Source organism: Lolium rigidum, chromosome 6 (genome assembly GCF_022539505.1).
Source record: "Lolium rigidum isolate FL_2022 chromosome 6, APGP_CSIRO_Lrig_0.1, whole genome shotgun sequence".
NCBI classification, from domain to species: domain Eukaryota; kingdom Viridiplantae; phylum Streptophyta; class Magnoliopsida; order Poales; family Poaceae; genus Lolium; species Lolium rigidum.
This window is the reverse complement of record NC_061513.1, coordinates 86,807,659-86,829,659: the sequence shown is the minus strand read 5'-3', so window position 1 is coordinate 86,829,659 and position 22,001 is coordinate 86,807,659. Positions and strand designations below refer to the sequence as shown.

The window sequence follows — 22,001 nt, the reverse complement described above, 5'->3', positions numbered from 1 at the left end:
CGAGCGGAGGCGATCGAAATGCTTCGTAGGGACCCGCGAAGCGGCCGTCTCGCACGACGTGCGGTCCGGAAACACGGTGCAGGAGAGCTCACCTCCAGCGGAAACGGCGCAGCTGCGAACGGCGGGAGGTGTCGCGACGGTGAGAGGACAACAGCGCCGGCGGCGGCGTCCTCCGACCCTGCTACGACGCGGCGAAAGCAGCGCGGGACCTCGACCTATGCTTCCGCCCCGCTTGCCGGCGTCTCGACGACGATGACCGGCGTCGACGCGCTCCCAAATCGCCGGTCCGTGGGTGGCGGCGGAGCGGTGGGGAGATGTGTGCGACTGGCTTGTGTTTTGGGAGGCAGACAGGCGGGCCAGGGGCGGACAAGGGAGGACGCGAGCGACCAGCCTTTCGCGTCCGCGGCCACGCAAACTCGTCCAAGATTTTGGCCGGGTTTGGGTCGTCCCGGACGCCGCGGCCATCCGTTTTAGGGATGGGTCCGCGCGCTGGGCCGCGGTTTTGTCCGTTTCTACCCATCCCGACGCGCCCGGTTGGAGATGCCCTTAGGGTGTGTTTGGTAGCCTGTGTCACTACAGAAAGACTTTCCCAAGTGAGACAAGCTGACTCCACACAAGCTGAGCTGAGATTTTAGGTCATGTTTGGTAGCTCGGGTGTGCTCACCCACGCTGAGGCAAGATGTTGTTTGGTGAGACAAGCTCAGCTCAACTCATACATTTTTTTACAGAAATAAACAATTTGCAAAGAGGTCCGAAATTTTACAGAAAGAACCTTGAATGGAAAAATAAAAAGCAATCAAGTATCAGCTCTCTCCATGAACCAGCCGGCGGTGCTTGGTTGTCCGCGCGAGATGGTGGAGCTTGGTCGTCGGCGCGAGGCAGCGCTGGGCGGCGGCGCTAGGGGCGGTGCTGGGTGGTCTCGCGGTCGCGGAGCGAGGAGGCGCTAGGAGGCGTCGTGGCTCGCGGCCATGGCGGCATGAAAAGGGCGCCGTGGCTCGCGGCCGTGGTGGCGAGAGGAGCCGCCGCCAGAAGGCCAAGCCCCTCCTGCTCCTTGCGCGGTGAGGCCGAGCTGCGCCTCCTGCTCGGTTGCCGGTGGAGCTCCTCCCTTGCACGGTTGCCGGTGAGGCCGAGCTCCTCCTACTGCTCGTTTGCCGGACGGAGAGGCGGCAGAGGAGGGCGAGGCGGCAGAGAGGGCGCCCGCCGGAAGATGAGGTGCTCGATGGAGTCGTCGGCGGCCGGGGAGAGGCGCAGTCACGGGGCCGGTCTTCCGCACGAAAGGAGAGAGAGATGGGTTACGGGGGGAGGGGAAGAGAAATGCCAGGCTGGCACGGGCGGGGTGGGCAGCTGTGAGGCCACTCGTGGGTCGCCCAAGACATTTTGCGGGATGGACTCAGCCGAGCTGAGTTGAGAAGCTCGATTTGAGCTTCTCAACTGGGCAGGGCTGAGAGGCTTATTTTGTACGAGGTGGGCAGTGTTGAGTTGGCCCGAGCCGACCTACCAAACAAGAAAAGACTAGAAAATCTGGGTTAGGATGGGAAAATCTGAGTTCACCCGACCTACCAAACACACCCTTAGATGCCAACGAATGCGGTGGAGACGCTGGCTGGTTGCTCTGGTTTCTTTTGTCTTACTTGAAATCAATGGGTCCCGTCCAAAGTCGCCAGCACGAGAGCCGCAATTGGCAACACGGCACGCTTTGCTCGTGCGTTCGAGTGAGGAGGCGCAACCACAACCCCGCACACACAGTCACACACCCGCACAGCACTCAGCGGAACAAGATGGCCGCCGCGGACGAGCCGCGCCGCTGCCACATTGTGGCGGTGCCGTTCCCCGGCCGGGGCCACGTCAACGCCATGATGAACCTGTCCCGCCTCCTCGCCGCGCGCGGCGCCGAGGTCACCTTCGTCGTCACCGAGGAGTGGCGCGGCCTCATCCTCTCCTCCTCCTCTGCCGCCGCCGCGCCGCTGCCGGCCGGCATCCGCCTGCGCGCCATCCCCAACGTCATCCCCTCCGAGCACGGCCGCGCCGCCGACCACACGGGCTTCCTCGACGCCGTCGCCACCGAGATGGAGGCGCCCTTCGAGCGCCTGCTCGACCTCCTCGAGACCGAGCAGGAGGAGGGCCCGCCGGTCGCCGCGCTCGTCGCCGACAGCTACGTGCCGTGGGTCGTCGGCGTCGGCAACCGGAGGGGCGTCCCGGTCTGCTCGCTCTTCCCCATGTCCGCCTCCTTCTTCTACGCCTACCAGCACTTCGACTGCCTCCAGCCGTGCCTTACCGACGAGCACGCCCCCGCCGCCGGGGCCACAGCAGGTCAGGTTCCTCTTCCAATACGTGCTGCTTCCAACCATTTCTGATAAGCTGATGTCACTCAATATTCATAACTCTACCTGTTGGGTTTGCATCTGGTACTGTCTGATTTGTCTGATTTATCAGTACATATTCAGATAAACTATGGATACATGATAACTCTGCCAAAGATACAGTACATGCTAAACAGCAGCATACACAGATTACTTCTTACTGATTAAAGTGTGATCCATTGTTTATGTGCACACTCAAAGGCGTTTCAGACTCCTGGGGGCAAAGATGGGCTAGCGGGGTCAATAAAACATCGCTAAACATGAAAAATGACTTGTTAATCACGTGTAACTCTGCAAATATAGTACTTCTTTTTAAAATTCGTAGCACATGCTATTACTGGGAGGATACACCAAATTTATGTTTTAATTTCTGTTTGCAGGCTACACGCTTCAGTAGTTGTACAGACATAGACATTCATTTTCAATGTATAGGTCAAATAACCAAAACTGAGCAAGCCTCAAAACTAGCTACCCAATTGGTCTAAGCAGAAATAGGAAATTGTTTTGTTCAGTTTTCCTCAGCCAGTTTTACTCCAATGTCCAAGGCTACCAAAATTCATATCACGTAGTACAATCACATGGTTTCCATTACTGGCGTTTATTTTTACAATCATTGAAGTACTCTAGATAAAATCTACGCAGCAGCTTGCAACATTGCTCATTCATCTTTTGTTTTCCTGCAGAGAAATCTGAGCAGAGACTCGATCAGTTTATACCGGGCCTGGCTTCAAGCTCAATAACCTTATCTGACCTCAAGCCCTTAATTCACAACGAGAGAACAGTAAAGCATGTCCTCACAGTTGTCTCTAGCATTAGGCCGGTGCCAACGCGGGCTGGAGGCGGGGCGGTAGCGCCCGCGGCGGGGCGGGAGGCGGGCGGGAGGCGGGCGGGACGGGAGCGGCGGGCGGTGGCAGGCTCGCCCGGCGGGAGGGAGGCGGGAGCGGGGCGGCAGCGCTGGCGGGGTGGGCGAGAGGCGGGCGGGCGAGTGGGGAGAGAGGGGGCGTCGAGTTCGTGCGGGAGGGAGGTTAGGGACGAGGGGGTGCTAGCTGGGCTGGGTCGGCCTAGTCGGCTGCTGCCCCCTTTTTTTTTTTCTTTTTCTCTTTTTTTCTTTTCTCTTTTCTTTTATAATAACATTTGAACCGTAAAACCAAATGACCTCTAATTTATTTTAATTTTTTTATTAATTAAAACCAGATTCCAAGCGGCTCAGTTATGCAATTTTATTAATTATTATGTAATTGGTAACATTTTAAGTTGAATAAAATAATTTCTTGCATTATTTTGTATGTCTAAACAAAATCGAGTGAAATAACTTAATGTGGAAAAGAAATGGTGATGTGGGGGAGAGAGAAGTGAGAGGGCTCACTATAGCCCATGCATTGGCAAGGTGGGGTGAGAGTGGTGTGAGAGTGGGGCTAGAGTGGGGAAAAAGCTGACGTGGCGAGGCTAGAGTGGGGCGGTGCATTGGCACCAGCCTTAGGAACGCACAATGCCTCCTATTCACCACTATGTACGAGCTTGAGGCCAGTGTCATCGACTCCCTAAGATCAGCACTCCCCTGTCCAGTTCTCCCAATTGGGCCCTGCGTTCCCTACATGACCCTTGAAGACCAGCATTCCAAGTCCAATGGAGAGCTTGCCAGTCGAGGAGACTGCTTCACCTGGTTGGACTCTCAACCCGTGAACTCGGTGCTATATGTCTCCCTTGGAAGCTTTCTCTCTGTGTCAGCCTCTCAGCTTGACGAGATCGCGCTGGGACTTGCAGCAAGCAAGGTTAGGTTCTTATGGATTCTTCGTGAACAACCTCCTGGTGTGCGAGAACTTGTCGGCGACAGCAATAGGGGCATGATACTGGCATGGTGCAACCAGCTAAAGGTCTTGTGCCATCCTTCGATTGGTGGTTTCCTCACACATTGCGGGATGAACTCGACGCTTGAAGCTGTCTTTGCTGGTGTACCTATGCTCACCCTACCACTGTTCTTTGATCAACCTATTGACAGCCGTCTAATTGTTGAAGAATGGAAGACTGGGCTGGAACTGCGGGATTGGACTGATAAGGATCGTCTGATTGAGAGCGAGGAGATTGCAAAGGCTATTAAGAAGCTGATGACCAGTGATGAAGCTGACACAGAGGCAATAAGAAGACATGCCCTTGAGTGGAAAGAGGTTTCTGTTAGAGCAGTTCAAAAGGGTGGATCTTCATACAACAATCTCAGCTCATTGATGGAAATGGTATGCTCATCGCAATGTACGGAACTCAATCAGCAATGTTCTGAAACTAGTGCTTGAAATGTAACATTTATCCATTTGATCGACATTAGTCTTGTATCATCGATTGAAATGTAGCATTTCTATACATAAATTATTGTGCGATTAGTTTTGACGTGTCTTTGGGTACTCTTAATGAGGATTTTGCAAAGTATTTGCTACATAATCAGATAAGCTGATTTATTGGACATACTGCTAGTGGCATTTGTAAGCTAAGCCAACATAATCAGATAAGCTGGTTTATTGAACACACTGCTAGTGGCATTTGTAAGCTAAGCCTGGACAGACTCAATCAGTGCCATTGAAAACTTCCAAAACATCATACTCGGAGGAAAATAATTATCTGCAAACCTCCAATTCATCATTCAAGCTAAGACTGATCTTTTTTTCACCTGCGAGCTTGCTTCGTCAGACTGTTAGTGCAATATTCTAATTGTAAGGATATTGAAGCTAAGAGTGAAAAGGCGAATCTGGAACCTTCAGCTAATAAGCTGGTCTATTCTATATGAAACTTCTAATTTAAACTGTAAAGAACAACAGTGTGCAAAGGTTCGAATTATGAATAACGGTTGTATCTCAAAACGAATTTATTTGACCTACAAACTTCATTCAGAACTTCAGAGGAGAAAATTCAGACGTCATAAGCTGATTCAGATAGCCGCATGCATCAATCGATGAAGAGGCTGGAGTGGTTGTCTCCATTTCGAAAAAATAAGCTATTTCAGATTATGAAGAATTTTCCACTGTAAGCTTGCTTAGAATCACACGCTTCCCAGATTAATGCTTATTTTTTTGATCTGTCACACAGAAATGCGGAGTTAAAGTAGTCTGCAAGCTTTGCTTCGTCAGAATATTGCACTAACAGTGTGCAATATGTGCAATATTCTGATTGTAAGGATATTCTGATTAGTGCAATATTCTGATTGTAAGGATATTCAAGCTAAGAGTGAAAAGTCGAATCTGGAACCTTCAGCTAATAACCTGGTCTATTCTATGAACTGCTAATTTAAACTGTAAAGAACAACACAGTTGTATCTCAAAACGAATTTATTTAACCTACAAACTTCATTCAGACTTCATAAGCTGGTTCAGGTTACAAAGAATTTTCCAGTGTAAGCCTGCTAAAAATTTGGTTCTCAAGAACAGTTGCATATCGTTCATATTTTTAGGAGAAATTTGGGAGTTGGCACGCTTCCCAGATTAATGCTTATTTTGATTCCGCAGCAAAGTCCTGCTGCTTGCCTAAATTTTTTTTGGTTCTCAAGTACGGGGTAAAGTAATCATCTAAAGTCAAATAATATGAATAACTTGGGACAGAGACTTGGGAGTTCACCATTCAAGCTTATTCAGAACTGTCACCATACAATTCAGAAAGACATATATATACACCAAATCTAAGGTGTATTTATCACACAAGTGGCAGGAACTGCAGACGAAATCCTAATAGTAGTTGTCAAAAGTCAGATAATATCCTGACTTGTGACCAAACAACATAGCAACTGTCTGAAAGTTTTTAAACACTCCTTGCACTCTAAAAGCAAGAAATAACCAACAAATCCAATGTCAGACACTCTAAAGCAAAACGATTCCAGAAATCCTCTTTATTTGCAGATTTCAGTTGCAGGTGGGCGCAGGGCAACCCCTCCCAGCTTCTCGCTAGAGTACTTCTTATAGACCACCTTCAGCTTGCTCTCAGGGGCAGTCGAGTGCGAGGTCACGAGGATCTTTGCACAGTCCCTGAAATCATCAGTACTGCATTCAGTGAACATAACACATTTAAGCAAAAAAAGAGAATTCGGTAAAGTTAGGTGTGCATGCTTACAGCAGCTGTGATTCAGTGAAGCCAGTGTGATGCTTGAGCGTGTCGGTCCACAGAGGTGTCTTCTTAAGCGTGAGCCTGGCTGTGTAGACAGCAGCAGCAGCAACCATGGAGGGCTTGGACAGCACCATCGAGTACTGCATAAGCGCTAGCTCAGCAAAGAAGAACACCATGTTCTCCAGCTGCAGCCAGAGAAACTTCTTCAGCACACAAACTCACTTTCAGTTGCAAATACATCTGAATTTACTTATGGTGTGTTCAGTCTTTACCTCCTTATCATTCTTCGAATCAGAGGAGGACGCCGCCTTTGCAAAGCGCACAAGGAAGACATATGGTGTAGGAACGGTCAGGTTCCATTGAAGCCTGTTCAGAATAGCCTTCTCCATCCTCAGTATCTGCTCCCGGGTGTAGGCACTGTCTGATATCAAGATGAAATCGTTCACCTGCAGATTAAGTGTACAACAATATAATCAGAACATGATGGACAGTTGAAAGTGCAATTTAATCCAAGTTCTTCAGTCTAGTCAGTACCTCAGGAGCCCAGATCTCCTCGTACTTGCACGCGATCAGCAGGGCCGAGACGCCTACCAGCTGCAGCTCCCTCCGAAGCACGGGCTGCATCGAGAGGTACCGGTCGATGATGTACATGGTAAGGTACAGGGACTCCGGCATGAGATCGAACTTTTGATGCACTTCGATGATCCAGTCAGCGAGGATGCCTCGCATCTTGGAGTTGATCTCCACCTGGGATTCGATGTAGTCGCAGGGGCGGCACTCATTCTGCAACAAGAAAGGAAAGATGACAACCTTTAGATACTGATCACCGCAATGTTTGCAGACACTGACACAAAGCAGGCCACAAGATTACCTCGGCAACTTTGTAAAACGTGTAGATATCTTCAATGTAGTCGACGACAGCGAGCTGATTGTCGCCGTCGAGCTTGTCGATGTCCTGGATCACTTCCCGAGCCGCGTACTGGCAGTTGCAATGGCACCCCAATCAGACATGGTGCTCGAACAGAGTAGTGTTTTGAGGGACAGAGGGACAGATGACGCACCTTGGAGCGTGCTGAAAGCACAGAAGTAAAGGTGGTGATCACCTTCTTCCTTGATTGCTTGCGGACGGAGCTGACGCTGCCTTCCGTCGACTTGCTCACGTCGGAGTCGGAGCTGATCTCGATGACGTGCTCAGCGGGAGGAGGAGGGGCGAGCTTGACTCTGGTCAGCCTCGCCGGATTCTGCAGCAGCAAAGCAACGATTGATTAACGAGATCAAATTAGCGCTTCAGTACAGAGGAGGAACGGAGCAGGAACGCTACCTTGGCTTTCTCCTGCGCTTTCTTAATAAGTTGAGCACCGAAGTTCCTCGTCACGGGGCGGTGAGCATTCACCGGCTCCTGGAGCTGCGGCTTCCTGTTTGTTTCCAAGAACGGGTGAGTGGAAAATTTGGCAGAAATAAGGGGAAATCATACTGGTACGGGTCCGTTTCCTGCTTACCCTTCGGGCACGCGGACGTTGCCGAAGTTGCCGATGTCGCGCAGGACGCCCCGCCGGGGCTTGTTGGCCTCGGGTCTGCCAGCCATGGCGGCCTTCTGCTTTCCCGGAGCGGGGACACCACCACCTAGCGCTGCAGCGCGGAAACGAGAAAAAATATTACTATGAGAAATTCGATTCCTTCGTCGGACAGACCAAGAACGAGAAAAGCCATATCAACACCAAAACGAAATCTTTCTTCAGAAGTTCTACTCTGAAGCTTCAGACCAAGATCGAAGGTAGATTCTTGAGCAATGAATCGAACAGAAACTGTGAAGGAACCTGAGCTTTTTTCAGAAATTGGGGAGAAAAACGACATCAAATTCCTATTCGGAAGCCGCAGACCAATAGAAGAGAAATCGGAAAGAGGAATCGGGAAGCTCGAAGCGAAATCAGACAAGATTCAAGAAACTGGCCGGAACAAACGAAGAACCAAGCAAGATTCAAGGCGAGCACGGCACCAAAACCCAATCCATCGTACATGATTTCATCATCTAGCCGAAGGAGCAAAAACCAAGAACGCATCTTTCCCCCGAAGATCGAGAACCCAACCCCGGCAAAGAACCACACGCCAGAGAACAAGATCCGTTGGGGCTCACCTCTGTTCTGCTGCTGCTGCGGAGCGGCAGCGACGTTCTGGTTGCGCGTGGCCATCTCCTCCTCGCCCTGGCCAAAGATCCCCGAGAGCACGGTGGAGAAGAACGACTGGAGACGCGCAACCCGCGACCCCTCTTCCCCGCCGGCGAGCGCAGCCACGGCTCCGGCGTGCTCTACGGCGTTTCTTGCGTCACTCTCTCTCTCTCTCCCTTCTTGCCTTGGTTAATCGGTGGCGTGAGCGTGATGGATGGATGGATTAAGCACTAGCGATCTTGGAGCGGATATAACGACGGGCGGCTTCTGGCGGAAGGGAGGGGATATAACGACGGGCGGCGTCTGGTCGGCGGCGCGGAGGAGGAGCGGCTCCAACGGTCGGCAGGGTTTCGGATATCAACGGTAGGGAGCGGAGGATCGGACGGCTGAGATTGACGGGGCCGGAAACTAGCCGTTTGGGGTTGCTTCCTAGCAGCTGGAAAGGGGGCGACCTTTTTCTTGCTTATATTCCTATAATTGGTTCAATCGGATGAGTTGTTTCGTGCTATGCTGGAGTTGCATTTTACATGGTAAGAATTCAACGGCTAGAGTTATTGGGAGATCTCGTATATACGAAAGATTTGACGACTTCATTGCGGTATCGTTTTTTTTTTGCTTCTTTTGTTTCTCGAGACATTGGCACATAATTTTGACACTCGTGTAACACATGGTCTAGGTTGCGAAGGGCACTACATGATTTTCTTCGTATATTTTTCAAGAATATGGAAAACTTCAACTATTTGCAAAAAAAGTTTGAAAACCGCCAACAGTTTTTGTTGTCGATACCAACCAACACTATACTGACAACTAATTCTAGATGTTTTTACACTCATTCCATGTGCAAGAAAGAAAAAACTACTAGTTATACTTGTGTAGTATGAAGCCATCTCACAAGCGTCACTTATCCAAATCACCATATTTCAGAATAGTGTGGCTCTTGTTTCAAAAAAAAAAAAAAAAAACAGAATAGTGTGGCTCTTTTTTTTTTACTAGCTCATTATCTCGGAGCCAACAACCAAATAAAGCCTCAACCGTCACTCAACCCAAAAGACTAGCCTGATAGGTTAGGTTTGTCCTGCACATTAATCTATTAATCTTTCGATGTGGCACTAAACCTAACATTTTTCCTGCACACATTGGACCGAACGGGCTCCCCCGTGATGGAGATTTACGATTTTTTCCTCAACCATCGGCCCCTCATGTCCTCCAATTACTAGAAGATCGGGTGGTTTAAAACTTAGTCACACGTTTAACTTATGTGTATTTGACTATCAAATGAGTTTACTGTTTGCACGTTTGTGTTTACTGCAACCAACTTCATAGGATCAGGGCGTACCTAGATTATGCTACAGGGTGCACATGGCACTTGGTCAAAACTGGTCTCTTTTATATTTGTATTAGTGTATGATTCCCCCCTAAATGTCGATTAAAAATTGTAATTTTTCAGAGCGATGATGGGTTATTTTCACTCTAGGTACACCTCTGTCATGTTGGGGATTACAATTTGGTTTTCATGTATCCGCAATATATCTTGGAATCTAGATTTATTGACCATGAGAGGTGGTACACCTCTGTCATGTATCCATGTTTCTCTGACTCGTAATTCTTAACCCTGGTCAAATGTGCCATTCAGAAGGACACAAAATACCATGTAAAAAAAATGGAACCCACTACCTATATCGGTTGCTTCACCTTGGGTAGAAATTACACCTAACACAGGAAATCAGGTTGAGATTCAAAAATCTAAATCCCCAGTCCAACTTTTACCTCAAAAAAAAATCACGAGTCCAACTGAAAAGAGTTTCAAACCTTCATTTACTCAGTCCACCGAGCAAGTATACTACCGATGGCTGAAACTGAGAGGCATGTGAAATCGTGGTCCAACCCGCACTGACAAAAGCCCCAGTGATAGTGTGGCTTTGGATTGAAGATATCTTGCGGATGTGTCCACTTCCGTTGTGCTTGCATGTGACAAACGTCTCGGAGTGAGGCGTGAGCTTCGTACACCGCAGTGGCCTATGCGCTGTCCTGTAGTAACGGTTGCATTACATACACAAACTATCCTTCTCACATGGATTTTGAACACCTCAGAGAGATTCCGTTCCGTAGCAGGTTTGACCAGCTACGTCAGTGACTCCGAATTAAAGAATGTGTTTCGTAACAGAAGAATATGTTCGGTCTAAGGTAAACCTTAATATTCTAGGGCATTCAAGATATATACAGCAGAGTGCTTGCAGATGATGTGTGCATTTTTTTACAACATTCTCTTTATTAATTACTCCTACCTAAACAAATGCTGGTGGCATCATATACCTTAAACTGTAATAAAAGAAATGTCAATTATTCTACTCGCAGCAAGGACAAGAAATACATACATCATAGATGAAATAGTTCTCTTTGATCTGTACATTTCTTGACAACTCAAGGGAAAGCTCCTGGGCTACACTTGAAAGCCTTTTTTTCTCAAGTGTCAGACATATGTAATACACAAGATAAAATCAATCAACGTGTACTGCACATCTTTAGAGCTGCAGGCAGGCAAATAAAAAGATTGCCTTCACAGGACGTGTTGAAAAGGGAAAGCCTCGTGTACAACCTCTACTCTCACACAAACACAAATAGACAAGCACCCAAATTCACAATCTAATTACATGCACAATGTTGTCAAGCCAGGCATAATTACTTCGTCAGCCGCCACCATGTACTTGATCACCCGGTCCAGTGAGAACAACCTGCATTGAGCAGATGAAAGGTGTAAACACATTCCTTCCTAAGTTCATACAAGTGAAGCAGATTCTTCAGCACAATGAACTTAAATGTGACATCTTATACAAAAACACACTCACATTGCAATTGGAAGCAAATTTCCGAGCAAGCATGATTGCAGCATTCCTATCCCTGTCGGTTTCGAAAGCTAATGTGTAGGATAGGCCTTTCCTAGCTTGCCAGAAAACTGCACAAGCCGCAGCATTACCACCACCGCGGCTTCCACACAGCTGAAGATTGGCAATGAATAAGATAGGTTGTCAGATATATGGTGAAATTCTCTGCCAGTTCCAATCAATTGCATATTCGATGTTCTATAAATCCGTAACAGAAAAGGACCAATGATGAGATAACATGCTTAAATTTCCGCAAACTTATATGGAACCCTTGTTTGTTTCAGAAATACAATCAGGAGACCTAGGAGAGCTAGGAAGCAAAACTGGTAAGCATTGTTATTAAAGATATTGTATGCAGATCTACTGCTACTATCTAGCCGAAAACAAGTCTGGGAAGCAAAACACTAGAACATAGTAGACGTCATTTCAGTTACATGTATACTTTCGGAACCTGTACTTAGAAAGGCTTTCACTTTACCTTCATTGTGGTGGAATATGACTCTCTTGCTTTTGTAGATCTTCCTTTTCGAAGCTTTATTCTCAGTTTTCCAATATGAAATACATGGACAGAGTTCGATGAGTAATCATTCCCATTCATTTGGGTGACTACAACCTACAGAGCAGAACAGATGCAAGCTTCAATTAAATTATATTAAGAAAATGTTCAATTCACTGGTTAATAATAAAATTTGTAAATCGGTGGATGTTCCTGCTACAAATAACAAAATTGTCCTTTCCATAGCTGGCCCAACGTTCATGCCAAACTGCAGATAAACTTTACTCCTATTTTACTTGAATTGAGGGAAGAAAATGAAGGTCTTGTTTAGAAGTGGAATATTGGGGTAGTTAATTTTTTAGTCTAGGATCCCCCAGATCCAACCAGTCCCCCCAAATAGATATGGATACCATAATGTGTTTTAGTAAAATAATGAAAGATGGCTACTCAAAGAGTTTTGTATACTGATATCATATAGGCAAAGAGGATTCATACAGTGAACTCGGTATCTGTTCTTTTCATTAGCGAGTCCACATATCGTTCCAGACCTGAAGCTGTTCAAAGTACAACAGGTCAGTCATTTACACAAGGTTCTATCAAATATCAATGACTAAGATTGTTTGTGTGACAAACATGCAGTTAAACAAGCAGGGCTATTGGAAAATTGCAACATGAGACAAATTCATATAACATAACAAGACAGATCATGGTAATAACATAACAAGACAGATCAAATGGTGATTACACCTTATCTGGTCAAATAGATGTTTGGGTTATTAACCTCTACTTTAAACAATTGAATTAGTGTAAGGCTCAAATTTAGGGAAAAAAGTAAATTCCATGAGTTGGAATAGTAAATATTGGGTCTGGGATGTGCGGAACTTGTTAATGCTTGATATTGCACAGAGATATGACATGTTAAAAGGGAAGTGCAGAAAGGCCCAACCAGGATTTATAGGACCATCTGTCTGAACTGTAACTTTATCTGCTTTCAAAACTATCTCCGCTTGCAACAATTGGCCAACATCAAATGGCTCTGGAGCATATGCAAGTCTTGTTGCTCCTGCAGCAGGGAATTATAAAACCTAAGCATATAAAGCAAGAAAAGCTATGATCCAAAAAGGTAAACATTCTAATGGAACTTAGTTGATTTGCTACAAAGATTGCTTGCAGATGAGTTTGTTTCTCTCAATGGCCATGGAAGAAGTCTAGCAAGCTCTGTGAGCTATTCATCTGCTTACATACCCGATATGAGCTCTCTGCTGCCTCCAGAAATTACACGGTACCACTGTGCTGGACAGCTTGAGATGTCTGGAGCACCATCAACTCGAGGGATGATATGGAACTGTGATCCAAGAGTATTGGAACCCTCAAGCTCAAAGAGTTTAGAGCTATCTTGTTCAAGCCTCTTGATCATGGCAAGCTGAATGTAAAAGTGGCTCGGTGATTCACATAGCTCAACATTACCTCAAATCATATGAATACTTCATTTCAAAAAAAAAAGCCTGTCCTGCCAGGAATTTACCTCTTTCTTTAACTGATTGCAAAGCTCAGTTTTTTCTGATATGAGTGTCCGCAATCCCTGAAGCTCAAACTGCATATCCATTACCTGCAAATTAGTGCATGACAATTGTTACGATGTTAGTAAGTACATGAGTGCAAAATTTCCATAAAATGCTTAATTTGATTTACAAGATACATGGAAGTACAAGTAGCAGAGATAATAGAGCATTGAGTAGAAAATACATGCTAATTTGTAGGACTATGAGTTAGGACTAAACAGCAACATCAAAGCCTTTTTCCCAAGCAAGTTGGGGTCCTAGATATGAAACTCAACAGAAACAAAAGGACAGCCAAAGGAGAAGAGGAGAAAAAAAGACTGGAAATTAGGACTAAAAAGGAAGAAAAACTCTATCAGAAATTGATAGAGAAAAGGCAAAATAAATGGGAGCAGTATCATCAGAGATCAACATAACAACGAAAACTGTAAGTCCATACATACAACCAATGATGCAAAACAAACCTTGCTTGGCTGGTGTAGCATTTTTATTCGTCTAGCCTCTCGGATCTCTTTTCTAAGTTCCTCTATCTCCTGATTAGGAAAAAATAGTTAAGATCTAGAATAAACGTGTCAAGTACTCACATCAAAAGGATGCATCAATCTCATGTCAGTGCATTTGCATCGCCAGAAGCTGAGTGCACCGAATGTACTACATAAGAGGAAGTTCAATAACACTAAAGAAACATCCAAGATCATTATTAGTTATGGAAGCACCTCCTTCTCCCTGCTAGTTGATGCTGAATCATGCTCCTGCAGTGCTTTCTCCACTTTTGCTATTGCAGCTCGAGATTTTTCAATTTCAGCAAGTGCAAGAGCTCTTTCCTCTTCAGCCACCTTTCGTGCATCTTCAGTAGCCTATAAAGGCCAATGAAAACATTGTTATTTGCGTGTGAACAAGACAACAGTATCATAGTGCTAGCAAATGATGGCATCTTGTTTCGCAAAAAAAATGATGGCATCTTAATAGATATTAATCAAGTTGTTGTCAAACATCGCATATAATAATATGAACATTTGATGTAGCTCATACAAGTGAAAAATAGGACTATTTTCCTTAACTTAGACATGTCACAACCTCATGAACAGTACACAGTACATGATTAAGGTGACAAACTCTAGGGCATGTTTGGTTGGTATACGAAGTTTGCCACACTTTGCCACACCACAAATTAGGCAAGCCCCGTGTCTGGTTTGCAGCCACACTTGTAGCAACATTTTTTCATGCAATCTAGGTCCCATGTGTCATCAAGTCAGAAAAGTGTGGCAAGATACTCTCAAGTGTGGCGCCCATTTTGTTCACCTAACCTTAGCCATGTGTGGAAAATTTTGGCAAACCTAGTATGCAAACCAAACAGGCCCCTAGTCTCCACTCATAAAATATATAAAAATTTGAGATAAAAGGACATGTGGTGATTTCCCCAGAGGATTTCTTTTTTTCGTGAAGAATTTTGCGTTTCATTTCATTGAAAAGATAGAGTTTTACAATCCTCCTAGGAGGCATATTACAGCAGAGTTACAGGTATTTAGTGGAAAATCCCCAGAAGATTTCTTACTGTGGCCTGAGAGACAGAAAACAGCTCAAACATACATACCATATAGTTCTAGTGAACTGTGAACATTAAGGTTGGATTAGGCCATTGTGCTAAGTTTTCTAAGAAGATCAGGCCATTCTGTAAAGGAGCATCAGATGTTCCTAGGCTTCTAATAGTCTTATTCTTACCACAACCAAAAGGATTCATGAACAAAATTTATTTTATTTTCAAACTAAAAGAACATCAGATGTTCCTAGGCTTCTAATAGTCTTACTCTTACCACAACCAAAAGGATTCATGAACAGAAAAAATTTATTTTCAAACTACATGCATTATGAGTTCTAGTATCCCAAAAAGAACGCCTTCATACTATCCATTTGAACCATGTCTACACTAAAATTGAACATGTTACCATATACATGGCTTACAAAATATTAATCACATATGAAGCATCAAGCATATTTCACGCTCCGGATCCGACTCAGTGAACAGTTTAAACATGTGCAAGTAACCAATTCAATAATTAACAAATGGTGTAAACCTGCTTGAGGAAGCTAGCCAACTTTTTTACTTCAGCCTTTTCATAAATTAGTTCTCCTTCTCTTTGAGTAAGTTGTACTGCTAGTGCTTCCACCTGATTCGAACATAGCATGTCAAAATCAAGTAGTAACCTTTTTTCTAACAAAAGGTAACATGAGAAAGAACAAGAACATCACAACTGGAGGCGGTATAGACAAAGAGTAAAAAAGAAGCATAAATTAATTAAATATGATATATGATGGGTTTCGTACTGCAAATACATAGTATATATATAGCTTTCATAGACATTAAAAAAACTTACAAATTTTAGTATTTTCAAAACGTTCAAAGCATCGTATATAAACTATTCCCCCATTCCAAATATAAGAGGCATATAAAAAATTTCTAAGTCAAACCTTGTAAAGTTTGACCAACATTTTAGAGAAAGATATCAACATCTAAAATACCAAATAAATGTAATATGAAAATATATTTAATGTTACAGATTTGGTATAGTAGAGGTTGTTTCTTTCCTATAAACTTGGCCAAGCAAAGAAATGTTTGACCTAAGAGAAGTGTATAATATAAACACAAATAACAACATGGCACAATTACAGTTGGCAGCTGGCACCTAATATGAAGTACTGCAAAAAATTGCTTATAAGATTTTTGCCTTTGTTTCATGCTATCTGCTGAATGCCAGCTTAGAAAGAGCACTTACGGGTGAAACTAGCTTAACTCTTAATTAAATTACAAAAGCAGCTTATATTAGAATACAAATATTGGCACCACAGTATTTGTAGAAGTGATTAACCAGTGAGATAGCTTCATCAGCATCATCTCTGTTTCGACCAGCCACCCGGCCTTTCAAAGTGTCTAAAACATCTCTGAGCTTCTTCAAAAGAACCTGCCTATCCAGTGAAGCTGTGTCTCGCCTCTTCGCCTGAAACATGAAGCAACAACTTCAAAATGGAATTTCTTTGGGACAAAATTACTAAGACCGGAATGTGATACTTCTCCTAGTTAGGAAGGCAAAATGCCAATAGTACAATGATGTCCACCCAAGTGTTTATCCATTTGATTTGAAATTATGTGCTTCTTTTGAAAAGGAAGCATCTTCAGGAAAGAACTGAGCTATAAACAAAGTATGAATATATGAGAAAAGAGGATTCAATCAATAAACTGAGCTCTAGAAGTGGAGGCACTGATGCTGTTAGGGAGAGTCTGATAGCAACTCCTTAATTTGGTCACTGACAGATAAATTGAACAAATACATTCAGCCATCGGATATACTTCGACTAACCATACATATTTTTACTTGTGTATATGTGTCACTTCCGCATCATTCTTCATAAGAAAGCATTCCAAATTTCTAACGGGAAACCATGTCTCATGTGAACAATCTATAGCTAATTTCAAAAACCTTCAAATATGTGTTGCTGGATCTCCCGATACATATTTTTGACAAAAGTCAGTACAAACTGAGCTACTTCGATTGGTTAGCATACCTCTTCAGTTAACTTCGAGGCACCAGACAGACCCTTCTCAAACTTCTCCCTGAGATCACGCACGGACAGCCGCCTTCGCTGCTCTAGCAGCTGCGTTGTTTCCTTGGCGACAATCTCCTTTAAAGGTACAACCTCGTGCGTCTCCTCTGGGTCAATGATTTGGTTGTTTGGCCCAATCCTGTAGTCTGGAAAATGGCCCTTGGGGAAGTTAACATCGGACGACACCATATCAAGTGCCTCTTTCTGCATGCCTTCTCCCGAGTCATGGATGACCCTTGTCATATGTGGTACTCTGATACAGATCAGAAGAAGAAAACACATTTTCAGTGCTACACAACATAAACTTGTAATATCAGTAAACCATGTACTAGCTGAGGATATATTGATCATGTCTCAGCGCAAACAACTAGCTCGAGGCAAAAGTATCTAGCTCATCGAAACTTACTGAATTGGCATCTTCCAGTGAGTACAAGAAACAGGATTAAGCCAAAGACAGGGAGCAGGCTAAGCTCTACTGTTAAAGGTACTATCGATGGAATTTGAGCAAAGAGCCAGCTAAATTAATGGGTTACAATATATGGATTCAGGGCTAGCGATGACAAAATCCGTGCTGATTTGTGTGGAAGAGTACAAATTTCTTACCAGCAGCACGGGGACAACGTTATAACAACCTGACAATACAACCCAACTAACTAACTAACTAGAAACATAGTCGATGAGACTTCAAAGGAACGAATTTGGGGACAGGAAGACATGTCGTATACGCTTTTCTCACTCCATGTTTTGTTTTCGTACTCTCACTTCACGTTCTCTAGCTAGCAACCGACAAATTAAGGATTAACGAATAGAGAAAATTACGCAAGCAACTAAAAGGCCTCCCAAAATTGCATAAAATCCAAAGAAAATAAAGGAGGTACTCATATCAAACACAAAAAAAAAACAGCTTTGACCGTGATTAGCCCTCGCAAAACCAAATTTACATCCGAAGGCCCCCAAAAAACACCGCTTCATCACATTGAAAAATCCAAACTTACGATCCCGCCGCCCTTTCCCCCCACAGAAAATTCTACTGCACAAAAAATAACACGGCCAAGCATCATTATAAAGAAAGGACACAGCAACCGGGATCCTCACCTCATATGCGGCTCCAGAACCGCCGGCAGAACCAGGTTCCCAACGCAGCCCGCCGCCGTCCGACGACCTGAGAATCCTCTCGAGCACTCAGCTGCCACCAGGCTTGGAGAGAAACAAACTGGCCGGAGGATTCCTCCGCACGATTCCGGTAGGGTTTTAATGCCCTCGCCCCGACCTCCTGCTTTTAGTAAAGCTGGATGGATCGGGCCTGCGCTGTTGCTTTCGATCCCGTGGACGGATTCCTTTTTTGGCCGGTGGCGAGTTCGAAATTGGATTGCGGGATTCGGCTGCGAGCTTGATGCCGACGGCCGGCCGCAACGGAGGGAAAGAAACTGGTGAAGGAAGGGGAAAGGGGAAGGAAGAGTACGGCGTAGTGGTACCGGAAGCGGAGGAAGAGGAATGGAGGAGACAGAGAGATACTGCGGGTTTAGTTTAGTCTGGAAATCATCATCGTCATTACCTTCCAACGACTGATTAGCTTAACTGCGGGGCCTCCCATTTAAAATGGTGCTTATTGCTGGGTGCACCTGCACTCCTGCAGTCGGACGGACGATGGACTCGCCCGACGACCATTTTCTGACATGGACCATGATCGAATTCAAATCCACGTGGTGGATATGTTACTCTAGTATACTTGCATACAGTTCGAGATGTTTTGATCTGGCTGTACGAATGTAGAGAACTCACTTCTGATCATACATGTACATACATACCGCGTATTCTCTCTCGTGCACGCTACGGCTTTAGCCGACAGTAGGCATGTCTGTGTGGCCAAGCGCAACACGGGCGGGTGCAAATAGCAAAATCTGACTTTTTGATTTAAGCTAAAATACCTTTCATCTAATCTCTAGGTAAAACTATTTTGAAACCTTGCACTGGTTTCGGCGTAAATAGCAAATAAGACAGAGATTTGGTGCACGTAGGCACCAGTGATCCTATTTTTTCTTAAAACATAAAAATCATATTTTTAAGTTTCAAAAAATTCTGAAAATAAATCGTTATATAGTCAATATTGTATTAGACAAACATGTAAAATATCAACTTCAAATACTTTATATTCTAATCTTCACAAAAATGAAAAAAGTGTATATCTGAGTAGTCATTTTCAAATCTCTCAAACATATCAGATTTTGTTATTTCAGTCTAGCGCAAAATAAAACGAATTTCGGGTTAAGATTCTGCATGATTGTGAGATGTATCATTGACAATTTCCAATTATTTTCAGATTTTTAGTAACTTGTAAAAATATATTTTATTTTATTTAAATGGCGGGAGCACTGGAGCTCGAGAGCCAAGAACACTTTCCAATAATTCGCTCAAAATGATAGTTCAAACACAAACACTTCAAGTACAACATGTCGGCAATACCGGAGTTTCAAAAGTACGATACACGAATCACATTTCCCGAGCTAAAATGATATTCTTCTTCTCGGGCCATGCCCGATGAGATGGGTCCATGTCGTCGGTCAAGGAGGTCGCCATGATATTGGCATCAAGTCGGCAACGCAAAGACCACTCACCTTACGCGTCTTCATCTTATCATAGGCGGCGTTGAACTTGGTGGTCTGCTCTTGGATCCACGCTCACCTCTTCATGAGCGAGGCCTCACTCCGGTCGCTCACAAAAGGGGTATCGCCCAAATTCTTGTGCTTGTGGAAGTAGTTGTGCATCTTCTTCCAGAATACACCACCCATTTGTTGGCGTCACATATTGGATCTTGCCCAACTTCCATGCATACCTTGCAAAGGCACGCGTCCTCATACTCGGTGAAGTTCCCGGTTCAACGGGATGCTCCTTTGGCGACTTGAGTGTGCTCGTCCTCAAACAAGGGGGCATCGTCGATGGAGATAGGGGCAGCCTACATGGCACCTTAGGCGGCATTATGCTACGTCTCGGTGCCTCCATCTCCATTGATCATGTCCGCCATGGTGATCTCCATGGTCACGAACCCATCAAAGTATGACTGCCAAACATGTCAAGGGGTCATGTCAGGACTGTTAAATCGACGAAGGAAACAAAGGAAGCGAAAAATGTTTTCATATCGGGTGCCAGGGCGAATTGGGGCGCATCACAATTTCGTCGAGCATGTTGTGGGAGATGGGGCCACCGTCCGGAGACTGCCGCCTTGCGTGCTTTCTTTGCCCGGTACCACCGGGACTTCAAGGTCGATGTTCTGGAGCGGTGCCGCGGCCGAGAACGACTCGCCGACCTTTGGTGACTTATCCCTTGACAACCGGGACACCGTCGGTCCCATGACTATCGGTAGCTTCGACGCGATCGAGCCACAGCTCGTGGCCGACGCGTTGTCCAGCACCTAGCCGCCCACCAGGAGCGCCACTTGCACCGCTAGGGCATCAGCGTTCACGCGCGCCTAGGCGGTGGCCGCTTACGCCAACCCTAGTTTGGTCCTCACGTTCACCCGACGGTTGGCTCTCTTCCTCGACTCCCCTGCACGCTCCCCGACGTGAGCGCCTTCTTCGTCTTGTCCTCCGCGCCAGGGACGGTGGCTTTTCTTGAAGGGCCGCACTCACGGGGCGGTGTCTTCACCTGGGCGACGGGAGTTATGACCACGGCCTCAACCGCGGAGTCGTGCATGGCGTTGTCATGAGCTACGGCCTCGTCAACGAGTGTTGCGGCCTCCATGGATCAAGCTACGACACGGGGGTGAGAGTGGGGAGAGTGCAAGCGAGAGGAGAAGTGTGGAGGGTTGCATGCCTGAGGCAGACAATTTCTCCCCAAACGCGCGATTTTCGCGCTGTCGACAACCTGGCCCAAATTAGGGCTAGGAGGCGTCCGACGCGCGCGATCTGTTTGCGGTAGCGCGGTGTGCCTCGTTTTGGCCTGCGCGGATGTTGCGCCTCGTTTTTGGCCTACGCGGACCACGACGGACAACATATGTCCGTACCCAATGGGAGTTGGAGATGGTCTAAGGTACGGCAATTTTTTGCTGAAAACTTTCAGATACGCGTGTTTTTTCTGAACAATTTGAATGATCATACGTCAAACGGACTTCATATGAGAAAATTATGATTGTTTTAATAAACATTGGGCAAAACCTTTTTTAATACTAACAGGGGCTAGATCTACTATATTTGCAAACAACTCTTTCTAATTGCGATATTTAATTTTTGATCTAACAAAACCCGGCTCTAAACAATGTCCTTGGTTGGGTTGAGGGTACTTCGCCGGTTCATGGGGTGTGACATAAACCAACTCTAGTCGTTTCTTTTCAGTCAATGTATTTTGTTAGGGTTATGAGGACATGTTTGCTCAATTGAAAAAATTGTGGTTGACCGACCCTGTTAGAAGATGTCAGTTTGCGCATACAACTACATCATAATCCTAAGTATGGATGGAATGGTAACTACCGGTGGAATCATGAAAAGAGTCAGCACGAGTCATTACCGATTATTTTTATAGTGCGGATACCTTCTTTTCTTTTGTTATGGACTCTATTACCACCAATTTTAACCATAGGTCTAGTGAGGTATCTTCATAGTTGATTTAAAACATCTTTTGTCTTGACTTAAGAGACTCGTGCGAATAAGATTCGTGGCAACTATTAATGTTTTCGATTATTTAAATGTTTTCATCATTTTTTAAAAATCGACCTACCTCAGTTTTTTTTCTGCATTTAACAAATTCGTGGCAACTTTTCTTGATGGCGAGTTAAATTTATTTGGCGTCCACGTGCACAAATTCAACAATATTCTTATTGGCCCCGAACCCATAGGTTTCCGAAATAGTTTTGCCAGTACGAG

At 45.2% G+C, this 22,001-nt stretch overlaps 2 protein-coding genes and 1 pseudogene across 2 annotated transcripts; 1 reads left to right on the top strand and 2 right to left on the bottom strand.

Annotated features, from left to right (window-relative positions):
* The first annotated feature begins 1,778 nt into the window (after positions 1 to 1,778).
* On the top strand, positions 1,779 to 4,817 carry LOC124662903 (UDP-glycosyltransferase 87A2-like). Its single transcript, XM_047200684.1, has 3 exons — positions 1,779 to 2,310; positions 3,044 to 3,176; positions 3,841 to 4,817. The coding sequence occupies exons 1-3, from the start codon at positions 1,779 to 1,781 to the stop codon at positions 4,646 to 4,648; spliced, it is 1,473 nt and encodes a 490-aa protein (XP_047056640.1). The 3' UTR covers positions 4,649 to 4,817.
* Positions 4,818 to 6,225: 1,408 nt separating this feature from the next.
* Positions 6,226 to 8,632, bottom strand: LOC124660050 (annotated as a pseudogene).
* A 2,335-nt stretch (positions 8,633 to 10,967) lies between these two features.
* On the bottom strand, positions 10,968 to 18,394 carry LOC124660049 (stomatal closure-related actin-binding protein 1). The gene is made up of 13 exons (XM_047197846.1): positions 18,241 to 18,394; positions 17,107 to 17,398; positions 16,413 to 16,541; positions 15,621 to 15,713; positions 14,262 to 14,402; positions 14,010 to 14,078; positions 13,512 to 13,595; positions 13,232 to 13,409; positions 12,933 to 13,049; positions 12,482 to 12,540; positions 11,969 to 12,103; positions 11,455 to 11,604; positions 10,968 to 11,340 (listed from the first exon to the last, which is right to left on the bottom strand). Exons 1-13 carry the CDS (start codon positions 18,243 to 18,245, stop codon positions 11,296 to 11,298), a joined length of 1,497 nt encoding a protein of 498 aa, XP_047053802.1. The 5' UTR covers positions 18,246 to 18,394; the 3' UTR covers positions 10,968 to 11,295.
* Between the last annotated feature and the right edge of the window lie 3,607 nt (positions 18,395 to 22,001).

Excerpts from the sequence above, each read along its gene's own strand:
- LOC124662903 (XM_047200684.1), top strand. The coding sequence starts at position 1,779 with ATGGCCGCCGCGGACGAGCCGCGCCGCTGCCACATTGTGGCGGTGCCG. Across the intron at positions 2,311-3,043 it reads CGCCGCCGGGGCCACAGCAG|AGAAATCTGAGCAGAGACTC; the intron begins GTCAGGTTCCTC and ends GTTTTCCTGCAG. Across the intron at positions 3,177-3,840 it reads ACAGTTGTCTCTAGCATTAG|GAACGCACAATGCCTCCTAT; the intron begins GCCGGTGCCAAC and ends CACCAGCCTTAG.
- LOC124660049 (XM_047197846.1), bottom strand. Across the intron at positions 14,403-15,620 it reads TGGCTAGCTTCCTCAAGCAG|GCTACTGAAGATGCACGAAA; the intron begins GTTTACACCATT and ends TGGCCTTTATAG. Across the intron at positions 11,341-11,454 it reads AATTTGCTTCCAATTGCAAT|GTTGTTCTCACTGGACCGGG; the intron begins GTGAGTGTGTTT and ends TGCTCAATGCAG.